This window comes from Epinephelus fuscoguttatus, linkage group LG20, assembly GCF_011397635.1.
Source record: "Epinephelus fuscoguttatus linkage group LG20, E.fuscoguttatus.final_Chr_v1".
Taxonomy (NCBI): Eukaryota; Metazoa; Chordata; class Actinopteri; order Perciformes; family Serranidae; genus Epinephelus; species Epinephelus fuscoguttatus.
In genome coordinates this window covers 28,752,221-28,771,514 of record NC_064771.1, presented here as the reverse complement: position 1 = coordinate 28,771,514, position 19,294 = coordinate 28,752,221, and the positions used below count along the sequence as shown (strand labels likewise).

General features: G+C 42.2%; 1 protein-coding gene across 2 annotated transcripts in view; it reads right to left on the bottom strand.

Moving 5' to 3' along the window:
• The window catches only part of LOC125880530 (glutamate receptor ionotropic, NMDA 2C-like), a 97,208-nt gene that overhangs the window by 52,286 nt on the left and 25,628 nt on the right, over positions 1-19,294 (bottom strand). For both annotated transcript variants that reach the window (XM_049563090.1, XM_049563091.1), the window contains 4 exons: positions 5,682-5,747; positions 3,166-3,354; positions 818-1,158; positions 254-368 (listed from right to left, as the gene is read on the bottom strand). In XM_049563090.1, coding sequence (XP_049419047.1) covers positions 254-368; positions 818-1,158; positions 3,166-3,354; positions 5,682-5,747 — 711 coding nt within the window. The remainder of the gene's footprint in view (positions 1-253; positions 369-817; positions 1,159-3,165; positions 3,355-5,681; positions 5,748-19,294) is intronic.

Here is a 19,294-nt window from a genome sequence, read left to right as displayed (position 1 = left end):
ATGAGACAGACATCTGATGTAATGACCTCAATATCTTACCTTTTATATACAAGAACAACAACAACACATATAAAGCTGGAGAGTGAAAAACCAAGACTATATCCCAAAAACGTTGGGTGGTTTCTCTTTAACCTGTTGCCCTAAAACTAACCTGAACCCTACAAATAAAAGTTCCTTTATGGGAACGTAACAGGGCTGACATCAATTGTTCCTACGCCTCAGTGCCAGCATGTTTAGTGATGTTGTCCCGTACCTTGTCCCAGAGTCTCTCTCGGTCCAGAGCAATGATGACCAAGGCAGGGTTGGAGAGGAAGCCTTGGCTGTTGAATGACAGATCTCTCCTTTCCCACGTCACATTCAGCATGTGCCTGCAACCCACAGGAAGTCATGCAAAGTATGTAGCGTGCAATCAAGGGCTTTGATTCTACATCACTTGAGTATTTGCATATTCATTTACAGATAAACACACACAATGATAACCTCCTACTTAAACCTAAAGCTCCCCTGGAGGGTTTAATCTAACGTGGGATTCTGGAAGTAGCTCATTAGGGGGTGAGAGAAGGAGCTGATTGGTGGAGGGCAGAGTGTTCCTGCGGAGTGACATCGCTGTCTGTCTGTTAAGGTATACATCTTTGACAGACTGGGGCTGTGAATAATGAATCCAGGTCGCTTTGAAATTCAGAACAGGTGAGAAAGAGGCGCAACATGCTTTCACTTCACGCTGTGTATCTGAAGCTGAAGTTCTTCTGTCCATGCATCAGGAACTTTTTATCTGGAACTGATTCAAGTTGTGTTTACTGACAGAAGTGTGACTCACCTGAACAGAGTGTTGTTGTCTGAGTGTTTAGCCAGTTTGGTGCAGTCACCATGTCCCTCAGGAATAAACCCGTACTGCTTCTTGAAGCTCTCGGCCCCTTTAGCTACGATGGCGACGCCCTCCCTCACCCTCTGCCGCAAGCTCTTCCTCCACTGCTCCGTGATCACACCAATAACACCGACGGGGAAGCTGACAGGTGGAGGGCTGTCGGGGTTGCCCACGGCCTGACTGGGGAGGATCCAGATGTAGCCTGGCCCCAGCAGACCCACCTCAGCTGCCTGACTAAACAGGTACTGCGCCTCCTCGTAGGAGCAATACGCCAGCAGGACTCGGGAGTCCACCTGCAGATAGGAAAGAAGTCTGTTAGAGAGAAAACAGCCTCAACATGTAGCACTGCTGTAGGTCATCAAGAGCCTGTAGCACCAGCTGTTCCTCAAACTTCAGCCTGGTTAGAAATAAAGTAGAGATTTTAGATTCACTAAATGAAAGCAAGAAAAAATTAAAACATTTCATTACACACTGCACAAAGTTCTTACACAGACATCAGTTTTTACTTAAAAGACAAGTGAGTAGGATTTAGAGGGACCAACTGACAGAAATGGAATATACACTCACCGGCCACTTTATTAGGTACACCAGTTCAACTGCTCTTTAACGCAAATAGCTAATCAGCCAATCACTTGTCAGCAACTCATGTAGACATGCTGAAGACGACCTGCTGAAGTTCAAACTGAGCATCAGAATGGGGAAGAAAGGTGATTTAAGTGACTTTGAACGAGGAATGGTTGTTGGTGCCAGACGGGCTGGTCTGAGTATTTACTGGGATTTTCACCAAAACCATCTATAGAGTTTACACAGGATGGTCCCAAAAAGAGAAAATATCCAGTGAGCCAAAATGCCTTGTTGATGCCAGAGGTCAGAGGAGAATGGCCAGACTGGTTCAAGATGATAGAAAGGCAACAGGAAGTCAAATAACCACTGGTTCCAACCAAGGTCTGCAGAAGACCATCTCTGAAGCAACAACACCTTGTCCAACCTTGAAGCAGATGGGCTACAGCAGCAGAAGACCACACCAGGTGCCACTCCTGTCAGCTAACAACAGGAAACTGAGGCTACAGTTCACACAGGCTCACCAAAACTGGACAATAGAAGATTGGAAAAACGTTGCCTGGTCTGATGAGTCTGGATTTCTGCTGCCACATTCAGATGGTAGGGTCAGAATTTGGAAGCATGGATCCATCCTGCCTTGTATCAACGGTTCAGGCTGCTGCTGGTGGTGTAATGGTGTGGGGGAGATTTTCTTAGTACCAACTGAGCATGGTTTAAACACCACAGCCTACCTGAGTATTGTTGCTGACCGTGTCCATCCCTTTATGACCACAGTGTACCCATCTTCTGATGGCTACTTCCAGCAGGTTAACGCACCGTGTCACAAAGCTCAAATCATCTCAAACTGGTTTCTTGAACATGACAATGAGTTCACTGTACTCCAATGGCCTCCACAGTCACCAGATCTCAGTCCAATAGAGCACCTTTGGGATGTGGTGGAACGGGAGATTCACATCATGGATGTGCAGCCGACAAATCTGCAGCAACTGTGTGATGTCATCATGTCAATATGGACCAAAATCTCTGAGGAATGTTTCCAGCACCTTGTTGAATCTGTGCCACAACAGCTTCTATAACGTGTGTTATCACTCTTATAGTGACATAAGACAATAAAATAAGAAAAAAAAGACAGGTAGCTTTCCTGATACTGTCTACTTTTCTCTTTTTTTTTTGATAATCGGTCGTCTTTGCTGCTGCTTCGTTGAAATTTGCTCCATACAATAAAGCGATCCATTTTCGCATTCACAGCTTTCTCCTTTTAATTGTTATCATCCCTCACACTGGCTGCCAATCAGGGCTTTTGATGTGTCACATTAAAATTGAACGGCGACAAATTGGTTCCCTGTGAAGGTTTTTTTTAAATTGAATTGAATTAAATTACATTTTTTAGGTACAGTTTGCCTCTTTATTAGGAAATGGGTGCACACAATATACTGATAGTCAATTAAAAATGTATTTATAACTTTTGTATAGGCCCAGTTAAATACTGCAATAATAATAATGTGTGGTTATCACAGAATCCCATTTCACACCTGGTTTGGCATCATAGCACACCATTTGAGAACCACTGCTCCATAAAGGTATACATATAAGAAAGTCTTACCTACATATAAAAAGTATTGACAGTAAAGTTTAATATATTGTTTAGCACCCTAAAACTGAAATACAGGCAGAGGGCAGAGACTCTGCAGATAAATACACCGCCACACATCAGTCTGGATTCTCAACTCTCATCCTACCTGCTGCAGCATGCGTTTGGTTTTCACATCATTGGCCCCAACAGACATTTCCAGAGACAGGATATCCTGTAGATTCCACAGGAAATAGGAGGTATCTGTGTAGGACTGAACTATATCCACAAAGGTGTCGTAGCCCGGCAGCAGGCTGGTGATCACCGCAAACTCGCCCCAGTCATACTCCTCCATGAGCTGTAAACAGGGACGGAAAGAAATTAAGTGAAATAAGTGAAATCATAATAGCTAAAATAAAATGTGGGATTAAGAATCATTGCAAATGATTGACCAAATTGTGACCGACTGATGATGAGAACATCAGCACTGTCATGTCTGTACGTTAGCTTGAGTCAGTAGGTCGTTAGCTAAGTTTAGCTTAGCATAAAGACCAGAAACAGGAAGTTGTTGTTTTCTCACATCTGTTTTTGTATGGAAAAAAGAACTACAACATGTTAATTATTGTTGCTGGTGGGCAGATTTTAATGTAGACTAATGGTGTCCCACACACTAACAATGTCCCATACACATGACCGTTTTTTGCTGATAGCCGAATATATACTCACAGGCCATGGATAAGATTTATGTGTGTTTCATCTTTAGTTCCCCCTCCCTTTTCCCCAAGAAAGCATGAGATCTCCACGCCATTTGCTCCTGTGAAATTTCAGTAAGTTTGCTCGCTTGAGAGGAGAGATGATTAAAGCAGCGAAAGCATACGTTTCGATTTAATTTAGGCTTCTCACAGTACTGTCGTCTACAGGAAATGATTATTATGTTATCAAGAGTTGGTAAATGTATTACGTTTTGTTGAATAAATGCTCTAAAATTGGCCTTTTTAACATCAATGCTTGGCAATGACTGCTTGGCAGCACTCTCAGGGTATTTTCACATTTAGTCCTTTTTAAATGAACCAAACTCAGTCCTCTTAAAGTGTACCAGAAAGTGGACCAACAGAAAAGGGACTCCGTTCTTTATGTGTTCAACTTCAGCCCTGATGGGGCCTCAGTCCTCTTTCTGTTCACACTATAGCCTGTATATAATACCAGTCCATACCCATTGGTAGCTTTGTCACCTTCTACCTATGCCAATCCTCAATGCCTATGTGCAGTTTCACATAGATTGACCACGTCAGTGAGTAGAAAAACGTGGGACAGACAGAATGACTGACTGACAGAACAACACACTGACAGTTTCCGTGATTATGTACAGCATACCATACCATGACTTCGTCATACCAAAAATTAGAGAAAAAACAAAACATTGGTCCACAGGGGGAGCCACAGCGATCGGTCGCATTTTAGCCATTTTTAAGCATTTTTTTAGGCCTAGATAAGAAATGAGCTCTCTAGCGCCCCCATTTTGTTTGATGGGGTCAATAATGGAGGAGTCCCCTCAGATTATGTGTGGTCATATGCCTACAAAGTTGCATGGTGATGGGTGAAACCCTTGAGATGTTATACACCTTTATGTGATGAGCCACGCCCTCCACAATATTCATTGCCTTATAGAAGCTCAGTTTTAGTAAGTTTTCCAACTTTTGCCAAGAGGGAACTTTAGATATTGGTCCCTAGATTATGTTCACCCAGTTTCATGCAGATCGGTCAAACTTCCTAGGAAGAGATCGATTTGAAGTGTTTTTCAAAAAAAATCAAAATGGCGGAAAATCTATATAACCGGGAGTTATGGGTTCTTGAGGCAAATTTGTTCCTCATGAGGAGAGGCATCTCTGTGCAAAGTTTCATGTCTCTACGACATACGGGACATGAGATATGCCCATTCAAAGTTTGCAATTTCAATCGGTAAATAATCATGTGTTTTGTGAGATTTTCGCCATTGAAAGCATGTTATATGTACTCTGTAAGGGGCCATTTTTCTCAAAAACTAACAAACACGCTTGTCTGACTCTTAACAACAGAGAAGTGCTCACTCGTGTGTGGACAGAGCCAGGCTCACTGTTTACTTCTGTTTCCAGTCTTTGTGCTAAGATAGGCTAAGCTAACCGGCTCCACCTATATTTATCATACAGACATGACAGTGATAAAAAAGTTCTCATTTTACTGTTGGCAAGAGCGAACCAGAAGGCTTTTAAAATCCTAACTGATTAAAAAACAACACTTCATCACAAATTCACAGGCCGTCAGTGCAGCACCGGATGTTTCTCAGTTGTGGAAATGCTCCCATCAGATGTTGACATACTGTGAAAGTTATTGTGTCACAGACTGAACTGAGATTACCCCACTGACTCACAAAACATCAGTGGCAATAAGTCCCCTGATCTCATGAGAGTTTGTACAGTCTGTCATAAATACAGATTGTATTGGTTTGTGAAAATCAGGCCAGAACTTCAGATCAAGGATTCCCCGCTGATTGTTGTCCCTACATGGTGTTAATCAGCCTGAGAGCTCCCAGTTGCCAGGCTTGACCCAATAACCATTTGGCGGGACAACCTAGATATCAATCCCAACAATGAGCTTTAAATGAAGCTTGATTGTCACTTACTGTAACCCTGCAATGCTTTTCTGTACCTTGAACATGCAGACAATCTGCTGCTCCAGAGACGCTCCCATCTGCAGGAAGGAGGACCCCTCAGCCTGTAAGGAAACACAGAGTCTCATTTAAGGATTCAGGTGGGGGAAATCTTTCATGGGGTGAAAAGTGAATGACGCAACAGCATCTCGGGAGCTGGTTTTGCTCAAAGACGCATCAGCAGGTTGGATGTTTGCTGTCAAAGGGGTTTGAAGCAGTTTCTTGACACTGAAGTACAGCTTTTTCTCCTTGCTTTGCTGCCTTCTTGTCTGTGTGTTTCTTTAAAATCACAGAAAAACATCTCGTTTCATTTTAAGACTGTCAGACATGCACTTCTGAAAACGCATCATTAGTTCTGACTGGGCTTTATGGATCAATATCTTGCATAAATCAGCGAACCAACAACCGAGTACGCCGTTGAACTTTCTGCCACAATGGAAGCAAACTTGACGAAAGGTTTTTTAAATTAACTCGTCTGCTGCTCCTCATTTCAGCAGCACCTTTAACATCGTTACTGCTGTGGAACATTTAAATTTGGATGAAACTTTACCACTACGAGGACTGTGCATTTTAATAATTTGTCCTCTTGTTCAAAAACCATACAATCACTTGTACAAAAAAAACCATCACAGTCCACGACACAGTGGAACAGCCTCCCAAAACCAATTAATTTGATGAGAAGTGACAAATGGGGGAAAAAGAAAGGACTAAATTTTAAGTGAGCAACGCTCGGACAAAGGCACGTAAGTTGGCTTTACGAAATGTTCTCTGCAATGTCCTAAAAAAGTGTCAGTGGAAAATTTATACAAAGAAGAAAGCATTAAAAAGTGGGAGTGATGGGTACAACATGCAGCTGTCAAACACACACTTGCACCGTACAGTAATAAAGACACAGATGCAGAGTTACTACTGAATATTTATGTTACAGTTTCCCCCTCTGTTGTCGCTCACATTCAACTACGGAGCATGATCGTCCATATTTAGCCTCAGTCTGGAACAAGTGTCTCCGATCTGCAGGTATCAGTCCTGCTGCTCTCTTTCTGTCAAGAAGGGGTGGTCCAACGTTGCATGTGTGTGTCTGTTAGCATATATTTGCATAGCGACTCGCTGTGTGTTGACAGATAAGATGGACGTTATAGAGCTCATTGAACCCATGTCCTTCAAATAGCATTCAGATAAAGTAGGGTATATGGATGAGAAGGAGGAGGACTACTGGAGCACGGAGAGGGACTGGATACAGACGCAAAGAGCCAAATCATTGACTGATAAAGAAGTTAAAGATCATTTCTTGTGAATTAATTAAAACCTTTTACTTCAAAGGAGTTCGTCACCCACAAAATGAGCATCTGTATATCAATTACGACCCTTGTGTGACGTTGAACTCATGAAGATAATGGTGTTGTTTGTGGATGAAGAATCCAAAAACAGAGAAAGGAAACTCGATAAATTGGAATAAAGGGGTTCAAAACATCTGTTTCCAAACTCTCACACAACTCGTACAGTATAATCAATGTCTCATTTGTTGAGACATATGCTCAGTACTTCCTAAACACGTGCATTTTCATTAAACACTTCAGCATACGAGGAGCACGCTTGAGCAACTTAATGGAATGCATGAGAAGAGTCCAAACACATGCTTGCTCATGCAGGTGTATTAATTACTAAGGTTTCAGCATAAATGCATGTGTTTGAGAATTACTGAGCATACGACTGGATAAATGAGACTTTCATTATACTGCATGAGTTGTGTGATTGTTTTTACACAGATTTCTTGATGTAGTTTTGCTGTTGATAAATGTGGTCCCCCTCTACTGAAATTCATCAACAATGTTTGCTGTTTTTGGATTCTTCGTTCACCGTGGAGGACTGCAAGAAAAATACAGTTTTCTTCACAAATTCAACGTAACACAGGTGAGTACTTGATATATAAATGGGGATTTTCGGGATGAATTATTCCTTAACCCTATGGGCCCGAACGACGCAAACTGCGTCTGAATTCACACCTGTTCTTCTCTATGGATTTTCTCCACAACCGTGCGTCATAGAGAAGCCACGCATATCACGTGAAACTTGTCGGTAGTCCAATGTTTTCACAGCGAAAAAAAATGTGAAAGTTACACTAAAATTATGTATAACAAAGCTTTCATACAGCTTTGCACACACATTACTCTTGGATGGATTACTTGCGAATGCAGAACCAGGACCAGAGCTTTCCAGTGATACCACACACATCATTGTCATCCCATCATGCTGTAAATACAGATCAATTGTCTCCAAAATAAAAACCTGACGAATTTCTTTACAATCCATGATTCAGATCTTGTTATCAGTCACTTCATACAGTGAGGAATAATATTATTACTATTTTTCTATTATCTCAGATGTAAATACTGCATGTTTCTTTCAAATGAAACCAGTTTTTGACTTGTGAATGAGTCAATGGAATTTTTTTTGCAATAATGAAAAAATACTGGCAATCATGTCTGCCTGGCACAAACCACATGTTTTGGACAACTGTACAGTGACAGAATGTCCCACCATCATGGTTCTTATATTGCCAGATTCCAGAGAGTCTCCCCTCTTCATATATGGCAGAATATGTCATTTTTCAACTTGCTATGCTGAGATACATGTAAAAATGTAAGAATTTATTTACAAAGATTTTATTTTTCATTGATATAGAAATTAATATAAAATACAGGCACATAGAAGGAAATGTAATGATGGCAAATCTGGTTAGCCCAGCTTGTCCTGAAAGAAACAAGATATAGCATGTGTATGTAGCCTTTATAATGACTGTGATATGGGCTTAAAAGTAAAGGCAGGAAAAATACCCCAAAAAAGGCCTAGGGCCCATAGGGTTAATTTTGTAAGTCAGCTAAAAGCACAAACAAAACAAATTTCTATCAAGAGCAACAAGTGCATTCCCAGAAATCATTTGGTGATTTGCAGGTCAAAAGATGTGTAGACATCTATGACAAAACTGGATGAAATTCGGTTGAAATTAAACATTTTATAGGTTACATGTAACTGTTTTAAAAACCTTTAAATAACCATATTTAGTCATTTAAAATCTGTTGAAAGAATGGTTATATGCCAATAAAGGCTTTCATTTGACAAGCAAATTTAGCCTAGTTTACACAGAGAGATGACTATGGAAGTACAGAAGCATAATGCATTCACTTGAGAAAAAAATAACTGCCCTATTTATCTGAATGAACAAAATTACCACCTCAGAAAAGTGAGGTGCGCAGAAGAACACTGTTTGACTTCCCCTGGAGATCCCTGTCTGGAGGTCTGGGTGCTGGCAGCGGCACACACTGCGATGCCACACAGCTGGTTCAATATCAGCAAAGTTTCCCTTTATATTCATTGTCTTGTGTGGCAATCAGCAGTGATGTGGTGGTTCATTTTTACACTGTGATCTGTAGCCTATAGTTCGGCTTTAGCTTCTAACTATCTTTGTCTTTTTAACCTGTTGTTGCTGCTGAGTCAGTTTGACATCCTGGATATATCCTTCAAACACAGACTGTAGACCCCTCTGTCTGCTTCTCTCTGGAATCACTCTTTCATTGTTCCCAAAAATATGATCATATTCCTTCAGGGAGTGCAGTTAGTTACAGTGTGGGCTCCATGCTTACTGCGACAGCTTGTTGGATCATCACAAAGGGGCGGGGCTTAGCAAAAGGTCAATTCTGATAAATAATCTCGTTAATACATAAATACGGATCATTTCTTTATTCAAGTGAACGCATTGTGCTTCCATACAACACAGTGTTTGGCCTCCAAACTACCAAAACCATGCCAAATGGGCAGATCAACACGTTCTCTTTCTGTGCACATACATGCACATGCACCAACACACGATAAAACTGCATTCAGGTGGAAACTAACAGCAAAACTAGACAAACATTTTAACAGATTCGACTGCAACTGTCCCCCAGTCTGGAGGCCATGTCCCTGCCTGTTTTCAGATGGGACTGTGTAATAACGAAGCTTGGATGGAAGATCTAAGGGGCCGGACAGTGCTGCGGGGCATAAGTGGACCTGTGATGTAAGCAGGTGCAAGACCAAGTTGGGCTTTAATACAAGTAGTAATATTCTGAGTTTGATTTAATAACAGACTGGGAGCTGGTGCAAGACGGCGAAGATCGGGGTAACATGGCCTCGTTTTTTTTAACATCTGTACAGCAGCATCCTACGCTAAGTGGAAACAGGAAGTCTGGGAAATGCTAAAACACAGCGACACACATGCATGAAGATAGAGAAGTCATGCATGAGACAGGAGGGAGAGAGTCGATTGTGTTAAACTGTCAAGTGCCGTCTGGGACCAGGTCTTAGATCTTCTCAGTCTGTTCTCGTCTCAGAGGTGACTAACTGTCATATCTCCTTCCTGTTGCTCTTCCCTCTCCCACAGCTCAGAGGCTCTGCAAAGCCCCAGAGAGCCGAGCAGCCCAAGGAATACCACAGGAATATCACAAGTAGACTCTCCTTTGCTCAATTTTACCAGTTTTATCTCTGTCTGAGCTTGTTTGAGTCTCACCTCTGGAGGCTCAAACTCCAGTAGACCACTGACTGGGCTGCGCACCAGAATAGCTATAAAAATAGCAGTACACAACCATGCCAAGCTGTCACTGAATAAATAAAAACTGGTTCTGGATTGGCAGCCCTGGTTAGCTATAGTGTCCCACTTCATGTGGTATGACGGAGTGCCGAGGTGCATCATTTGAAGAAGTGTAATTAAAATCCAATTAGTTTTGTCTGAGCTATTAAACAAGCAAATAATGTGGTGACCTCCCTCGGGCCGATAAGTGTTTCATCGTCCAATTAGCGGCATCTTAAATTGTGAAAAATCAAACAAACTCAGAAGCTAATGTGATGAAAGACATCCTCTTCCCCCCCGTCACAGTGAAATCAGGCAAGAATTACAACAAAATTACCTTCTTTTTCCGCGTCTAACTCTCACACATACGCTCACATGAAAAGACAGAGTTCACCCTCCCCCCGCCTCTCGTCTTCCACTTCCCAGCCGTCTTGTTCTCACCACCTTGGCAGCGCGGCTGTCACACACGGACGTAATTAGCAGTCCTACTGCAGGAGCGTATGGTAATGTGACAAGGAGACGGTGGACATGGTGGCTGCTCACACACTCGTCTCCTCCCACGGGGAGAGCTCTGTGCCGTACCTCCCCCATCGGAGGAGAGACTGGTGTGGGTCAAACAGGAAGCAGGTCGCACACACACAGATGCTCACTCACATCATGTGGACTCACATACATCTACTCATGTACAGTATGTCATTCTACACTTCTGTAAAGTTTGTACAAGACTCCATCTCCAGTGATGGAATTATAGCAACAAACTTCTATTGACTATGTAAAGATACAGTGGAGTAATGGCATCCTGAACTGAATGAAGTCACGCTACCTCTGTATGTGTGTTGTAATCTGAGCTGATAGCTGATATCTGGACAGCTGTGTGACTGAAGTGTAGCACCCGCCCACCACTTCTCACTTGATTAATGCTGTTAGCTCTGACAGCAATGTTGCTGTTGTTCAACGCTGTTTATGGAGTTAACACCATTAGGTGCTAGCCACCAGCTCAGCACCGCAATGTATTCTTATATAACGGTTCATATAATATTCTATAAAAAAACGCATGCGCAACAGTTACGTAATTAACGTAAAGTTACGTAGGTTAGGTTTAGGCAATAAAAGTTACTGAGGTTGGGTTTAGAAAAAGACGCATGGTGAGGACGTAGCTTAGAATGACTCAAGGTTCACACAAAGTTTACACGGATCTGAACACTGTGGGAGAAAGTCCCAGGCGACAGTCAGTTTTTTTGTGACCCATCCACCACTCCAACCTCCAATCAGTGCACTGGTCACGTGATTGCAGCCCTTCAAAGTACGTGGGATATGTACGAATTTGGTTGCATTGCTTTTTGTAGGAAAACATGAAAAATTTGTGAGAACAGCCTGAGCGCCTCCATGTTGAGAGCCATGTCCAGATAACTCGTACACTCTTAATTTTTTTAGAGATCCTCTTTAATTATCACAGTTTCTAGCTACAGTGGTAAATATTGTACTTTTTATTCCACTACATTTATAGGTATTTTAAACAGTCTTTGCATTTTGGGTTTTGCATACAAAGCCACTACCAAGCAGTGTATAAAGTACTTAATCATCAGCTTAACTAGCTACAACAGTAGCTTAGGTGCCGTTTATATGACAATACGACAACGATTTCAACTGAAAACGGTAAATTTTAGTTGCATTTTGGCTGATTGTTTACACAACAGCGGCGTTTTGGGTACCTGGAAATGCAACGTTTTGAAAAGGGGTTCCAGAGTGCAATTTTTTGGAAACGACACCATCTCCATTGTCATGTAAACTTGCAATATGAATTTCCTCTGAAAACGGAGACTTTTCGCACATGCACATCACGGTTCCAGTCACTAGGCATGCGCGAGAAAGTCGACTATCACAACAACAATGCCGAGCTCTGTTTGTGCTGCTCACCCTGTTGAATTTATCAACACTTCTCCAGCAAAGTGTAGATTTACTGTAGCAACTCCACCTCATAGTCTGTTCAGACAAAGTTATCTGTGCGTGCTTTCGCCATTGTGTCTTCTTTGTTTTGGTTTGTAATCACCGCGTTGTAGAGGAAGGCGCTTCAGCGCAGGCGCATGGCGTCATGCCGTGGTGTTGCTTTGCAAATTTACACTGCCACCCATTGGCCTGGCATGCATACTACAGCATTTCCAGTAGATTTTGCGGCTCCGTGTGAACGGGGATCGTTTCAATAACGTCGTCATATAAATGCGGAAGTTTTTTAAAACGCAAAGGACAGACTCTTCCATTTTTAGAGAAACCGTTGTTGTCTAAACAGGGTCTTAAAATGTGCACTCAATAGAGTGCAGATCTCCACCAGGCAGCCAAGCGGCCAGTCGGGTTGATCGCGGCCACTTTGGACAGTTATTGTAATGCCAACAGATGTGCCACAGCACCTTTCAAAAGAATCATAAATCTCTTTTGCGGGGGTAAAAACAATTGATTTATCCATAACATATTGAGTACAGAATTAATCTGCAGGCGCCCGGATTCAAAAATGTGACCAAACTTTTTGATGGATGTCAGATTACCAATCATAGGAACCAGAAAAGGTCCTCAAGCATACAGACATAAATCTGCACACAATATTAGGTTGATCAGTCCAGTAGTATTTGAGATAAGCGGTGGACAGACAGATACACACATTCACACACACAACCAAATGCATGATCCCCTCCAGCCTTTCGACCGGCGGAGATAATAATCCATATTCTGCATACTTGATCACTTTTACTTTTGATTACATGTTGGTGCCTTTAATTTACTTAAAAAAAATTGACTGTAATTGTATTTTTAAACTACTGTATTTCCACTTTAACTCTGAGGGGCACTTCAACAAATGTGTGCTCCACTTCTGTAAAGTTATGAGGGATATGCAAGAGTTGGCAGCAGCCACACTTCACTGGCTCTGTGAAGCTTTACAGCTCTGAGGCACAGCGCAGCTCTGAGCCAAATGCTAACATGCTGATGTTCAGCAGGTACAATGTTTACCATGTTCACCCTCTTAATCTAGTTTGTTAGCATGCTAATTAGACATTTGCTTATTAGCAGTAAACACATGGTACAGCTGAGGTTGATGGGATGTCATTAGTTTAGCAAGAATTAAGCCATTAACCGATGTATTGGGTCTGTGATGGGCCGACCTGCGGCCACAGCTGAGCTCAAATGTTGGTAATTCTTCTGCACACACCTTAGTTTTCTATAGTTTACAGCTGATAGTTCATTTTCTCACTGAGTTTGTTGCCCTTTCGCAGATTGACAAACATCAGCAAGCAGATCAGTGATGCCACATGGCTTTTGTTTTTTACAGGATTCTCAATTTATTTAGTATCACTGGCAATTTTATTTAAAGAACAAACATTTAGTTTACTCTTTACACTCACACTCAAGTTTAAAAGTTGTCTAAAGTCATTCTAGTTTCTATTTGTTTGAGTTGCCAATGCTGAGGGTGTCGCTGCTGCTTGCTGCTGGAGGGGTATCTCAGCAGGCTGGGGCAAAATGTGCACCACCTAAGGCAAAGCTCTTTCACATAGGAAGTGACAAATCAGAATGTACCAAGTGCCCCTACCTGACAGGGGGCACAGGGGTTTCTGCTTTGGAGATTTTGTGTATTTCTTCAGAGTATATTAGTATGTTCGTGCGATTGTTGCAGTTCAAATATCTAAGCTGACACACTAATATTTTTTCCGTCAATGTTACCTCAGCTATTTCTATTCAGTATGTGTTATTGTAGTCTGATTTAAGCTCTGTTTAGTTGATCTCCTTGATGAGCCCAGAATTTTGTTGCATTTTTGCTTCATTTTTGGGTAAACAATATCCACCTGTGACTCCTCATGCCTGTCAGCTCCGTTCCCCGCAGACCCATAAAGGCACAAGGGAGAAAGTCAAGGGATCACAAAGGTTTTTAAAATTCACCATGAGAGGTGAATGTTTCATGAAAATCCATCCAGTAGTTGTTGAGAAACTTCACACAAAACCACAAATGAGAACCTCACGTTGGCGCTAGAGGGAAAGTCAGGAGATCACCCACGTCTTTAGGGTTCATCCTCTGGGAATCATGAATGCTTGTACAAAATTTCATGGCAGTCAACTAAATATTTGTGTGTATTTCAGTCTGGACCACAGCAGTGGGGCAGCAGAGGTTCAGAAATCCCGACTTTAAGTCGCTAGTTCAAAAATACTGATCCCACATTAATGACTACTTTCTTAGCATACAGTGTATATATCCCGCATTTCCACTGCATGGCACGACTCAACTCTCAGCTTTGTTTGTGGTTTTCCATTGTCAAAAGTTGTGGACAGTATCTGGTAACTTCTTTGGTACCAGCCCGGTCAATGTTCCAAGCGATCTGAGCCAATACTGAAAGGCAAAGTTAAAATACAGCAGACGACTAATTGGACAGAGAGAACCATCAACACGACACAGGACATCTTAAACCAATGATACTCAAAAGCTACCTCAACAGCGACCATTTTCTCCTTCACAATGAGTGGGTTTACATTGAGTTTAATTTCCTTTTCATTCGGAATGAAAGTTCATTCCTACTAAAAGTGATCTTGTAAACACCTAATTCGGAACGAAAATGGCCAATGCGATTGAATATTCAATCCGATGTAAGGGGCTGGAATATTCTGTTTCTAATTCTGAATGAAAGAATTTCTTGCACTTGTATACACTCATTCCTCTTTAAGTTCATTCCGGTCTTTCTGCGCATGCTCGTTTCTTTGCCCTTCTGGCGTGATGACGTATATAGCGCGCATAGCAACGGGCTGAGTAGAGCAGTCGGACTCGTTGCACTCACCAGTTTCCATTCGCCAAAGCACGGTCTTCTATCTCCCTTCTTCGACCTTCTACCTCCCTTCTCCTCCTCAACAGACGAAGCATTAGCAGAACAAGGTTGTTGTCGTACTGCTGCTTCAAGAATACAAGCAAAACACGCCCAAAAAAGGCACTAAGAACGGCGGCGTCATGCCTCTTGTTATCTGGAACGAGGACTGCAGCGTTTTCTTCCAGTAAACGTAAACACGTAACATCCTCCCCGCCCCCTATCCAATCAGAAACCTTCCCTGCCCCAAACCTTGCGCGGACCCGAATACAGGCGATTAAAAGGCGATTAAACTGATCTGCCATGTAAACCCTCATTCGGAATGAATATTTCCCATGTAAACTACCTGGAAAGACTTTAATTCCAAATGATTTCATTCAGATTTATTTAATTCCGAATGAGAAGCCATCATGTAACCGCACCCAAAATAAATTGATTCATATTGGGAATTTTTTCATACTCTGAATGTAAATAATGTGCCGCAGTGAATTTACAAAGTGTCAAAATAGAGCTTGTTTATCAATACATAAGTGGACCTTGCAACAGAGGTCCTTCTAAGCCTCTGATGTCCTTAAAACCTAGACACGCCCCATGCGCACACCTGATCTATCCAGGAATGCTCACAATGGGATTTGCATCATTCATTCGTTTTATGCGATATATATGAGTAATGTTTGTTCATCACCTGGCCCCTGGCCCCTGGGCTTTGCAAAAGTTTCCTACAGGCAAAGCAAGTTGAGTATCCTTGGTCTTTTGCCTTTACTTGATAGGAAAGAAACAGTGTGAAATGGTGAGAGAGAAGAGGGATGACATGCAGTAAAGGGCTGTGGTTTGGAATCAAACCCGTGGCCGCTGCAGCAAGGACACAGCCTTTGTACATGGGGCACCTCCTCTAACAGGTGAGCTAGTGGGCACCTCAAACCTGCCATTTTTAAATAACCAAAATAGTCACTAGCACCCGCCATTTTCTTTAATTCACTTGACCTAGATTGAGCCCACAAAACTGTGCCGTACAATCCAAGAGGTGCTGACATTCCTCTGTTTGGGTGCCACTGACAGGATTCAGCAAGCGTCACGTTGAAGATGATGTCACAGCAGTTTCATGCAGTGTCACCATGGCGATCAGCTGAGGGGTTACTATCTGCAGTGGTGAAAGAAATTGAGAAAAGGACCTGGTACCAGGAGTGTGTCAAGTGGAGATGAGCTGAACCATGCAGCCGAAATGCTGCAATAGTGAAATGGACAGACACAAACAGAAAGCATGCATGCAGAAGAAAACACATAATCCAGATGTTTAAGCTTTAAACCCACTGTAAAGAGTTTAAAATGTAACGACAAAAAGAGAGTTTAATCTGTATCACGTGATCGCAGACAGAACTCTGGTTACAGCGAGTCTTTGTGTGTGAGTTTTACAGTGTATCTCAAACCCTCGGCACATAAGACTGAAACTATCTCCTGAGTAGTGCGAAGAAGAAAGATTTTGTTGTTGTTTTTAACAATTAAAGTGAACTGACCCCTTAAATAAACACAATCTTATTTGTAATGTGGGTAAATGCATTTGTTACAAATGTTTTTTAACAGATAATTTTGCTATATTGTGGTAAAGTGAACATTTTGTGTCCTCGATACGTTGGCAGAAGTGCTAAACAGATTAATTTTCAACCGTGGAGGGAAACCTCCCCGCTGGATATATAATCAAACACTCCCACAAACAATTTACTTGTGTTTTGACACTCTACAGCATCAGTGGTTTGACTCAATACCTTATTAAAATTATTAGGCCAGACTGTGAAGCTTGGAGGTGGCTTGGCCATTAACGTGCTTTCATTCCTAGCAATAAAAACCACTTTCCAGTGGGAATACTGTGCAGCGAATCTGGGCTTCTCGTGACCTGTTTATGGAGTTTCTGGACCATGAGGCCAAGAGAGACAGGAGTGAGGGGGGCAGGGGGGAAGAGACAGAAGTACAGAAGGACAAACGGAGAAAGCAGGTCAGTCTGGTCACAGAAACACACCACAGAAAAAGAAACTGTGATCCAATGAGACGCATCTGGCTTGTTGCAAAACTTGGGTCCAACATCACAAACAGAGTGTGACCTTAGACTGCAGCCAGGACCGAGACTGTAACTCTTGAAATATAATCCTCCACTGACAGCTTCAAATTGTAATAAATGATGTTATACGCTCGAATACTCAACCTCAACAGTTTCTTTGCTTCAAAAATCCATTATGTGCACACTTAAAAGCCACTTTTGTTCCTGTTCACTGGCAAACACATAAAGCTGTCGGCTTTGTTTACTCCAGACTTTATCGCTGTCTACAACCGCCATCACTCAGTATTTGATGTTGTTACTGTAATGAACAAAAAACTGGTTTGTGAATGATCAAACATTTACCATGTATTTCCTCAAAAACAGAGATTTAACGTAATAGCGCCTCACAATAAGAGATACGAGTTGTCATCTGCATTGCTTAATTGGTTCACTCCCAAAAATGTTTCACAGCAGCCGTAACAAAACCGCTTTACTACACCCTCATTATATAACAGGTACTAAAGAGTAAAGTGGTTTTACAAAGGCAATTATGTTCTTTTATTTGTCCTGAGAAAATCATTTTACCCACAAAACAACACCTTTTTATAAACTCCATATTTAAAGGTTGGTGTTAACTCTTTTTGAGAAAGTCCAGTGTGATTTTAAAGGGTTTTATGTTACATCACAAAGTCACCGGTGCCTGTCTGAATGATCTTCGCCACTTGTATCCAGTCAGAGCTGCACAGATTATTTTAATGGACTCCTAGCTGCCTTAAGACAATGAGTTAAACTGGCTTCCATCAGAGTGAAGGTTTTAGCTCCATAGCACTGGCACTAACAGGTGTGAGGTATTTAATTCCAAGTACAATTTGGGCTGCTACCTGCATGTGATGGCTGCATGAATGATGGCGGCACAGTGATGCAGTGGTTAGCACTGTCACCTCACAACAAGAAGAAGCCCTTCTGTGTAGAGTTTGCATGTTCTCCCTGTGTCGCTGTGTTTTCTCCAGGTACTCCAGCTTCCTCCCACAGTCCAAAGACATGCAGGTTAACTGGTGACTCTAAATTGTCCGTAGGTGTGAATGTGAGTGTGAATGGTTGTCTGTCTCTATGTGTCAGCCCTGTGATAGTCTGGTGACCTGTCCAGGGTGTACCCTGCCTCTCACCCAATGTCAGCTAGGATAGGCTCCAGCCCCCCTTGCGACCCCCAACAGGGTAAGTAGTTACGGAAAATGAATGAATGAATAAATGAATATTTTCTATAGATGGTTGGTCCTCAAATTTGGTCTAGACAAGGAATGCCATTAGGTTAATTGTGCTGCTCTTCACTTCACAGCTCTGCGCACAATCTAGATGTGTCGGGAGCTAACATTAGCTAACGGCACTGCTTATGTGGCGATTACCACTAGTTAGCCAAACTGTGTTGCTGTAGAAACATTGTGTCCATCCTCAAGTCACCCCCAGGTCAACCCAGTGTGTTAGACAATTAAAAGTACACAACAACAACAACAACAACAATAAAGGCATTTTATGGCTCAAAATGAAGCTAATTACTCACCAGGGCTATCTGATAGTAGGCTGGAGGGTGACCAACATGTTTCTGCAGCAAACTTGTCCTGTCACTGGGACGGCATTACCAGTTGAAATTTCTGGATGAGCAACATCGCTAGCTAGCTCCCACCCAACCTCCGTAGTGTGCAGTGCAGAGCTGCCAAGGCTAATGTTAGCTAACCTGAGGGTGCGGAGTGGGCGCTATGTTTCTGCTTCTTAACACAGCTAACGGTCAACAAAGCCAACAGAAAATAAAAGGCAAGACGTTTACATCACAAAAATATTAAAATTTCACCACCTCTAAATGGACGGAGCATAGAAGTGCAGCACTAAAGCTCACTGAGTCAGTGGAGTGCTGGAACAAAACAAAAGGCCTCTCCCTGTCCCCCATTAATCACCGATTAATGGGGGACAGGTTATCAAAAGCAAAATTAAATTAATTGAAACTGACATCCCTAGTCCAGACTGAAATATCTCAACAACTGTTGCAATGAAATTTGGTCCAGATATTCATGGCCAATGCTCTCCCACTTTCAGAGCTTGTTTGCAGCTGCGCTCTACACACTGAAGACGTAACTCTTTGAAATGGGT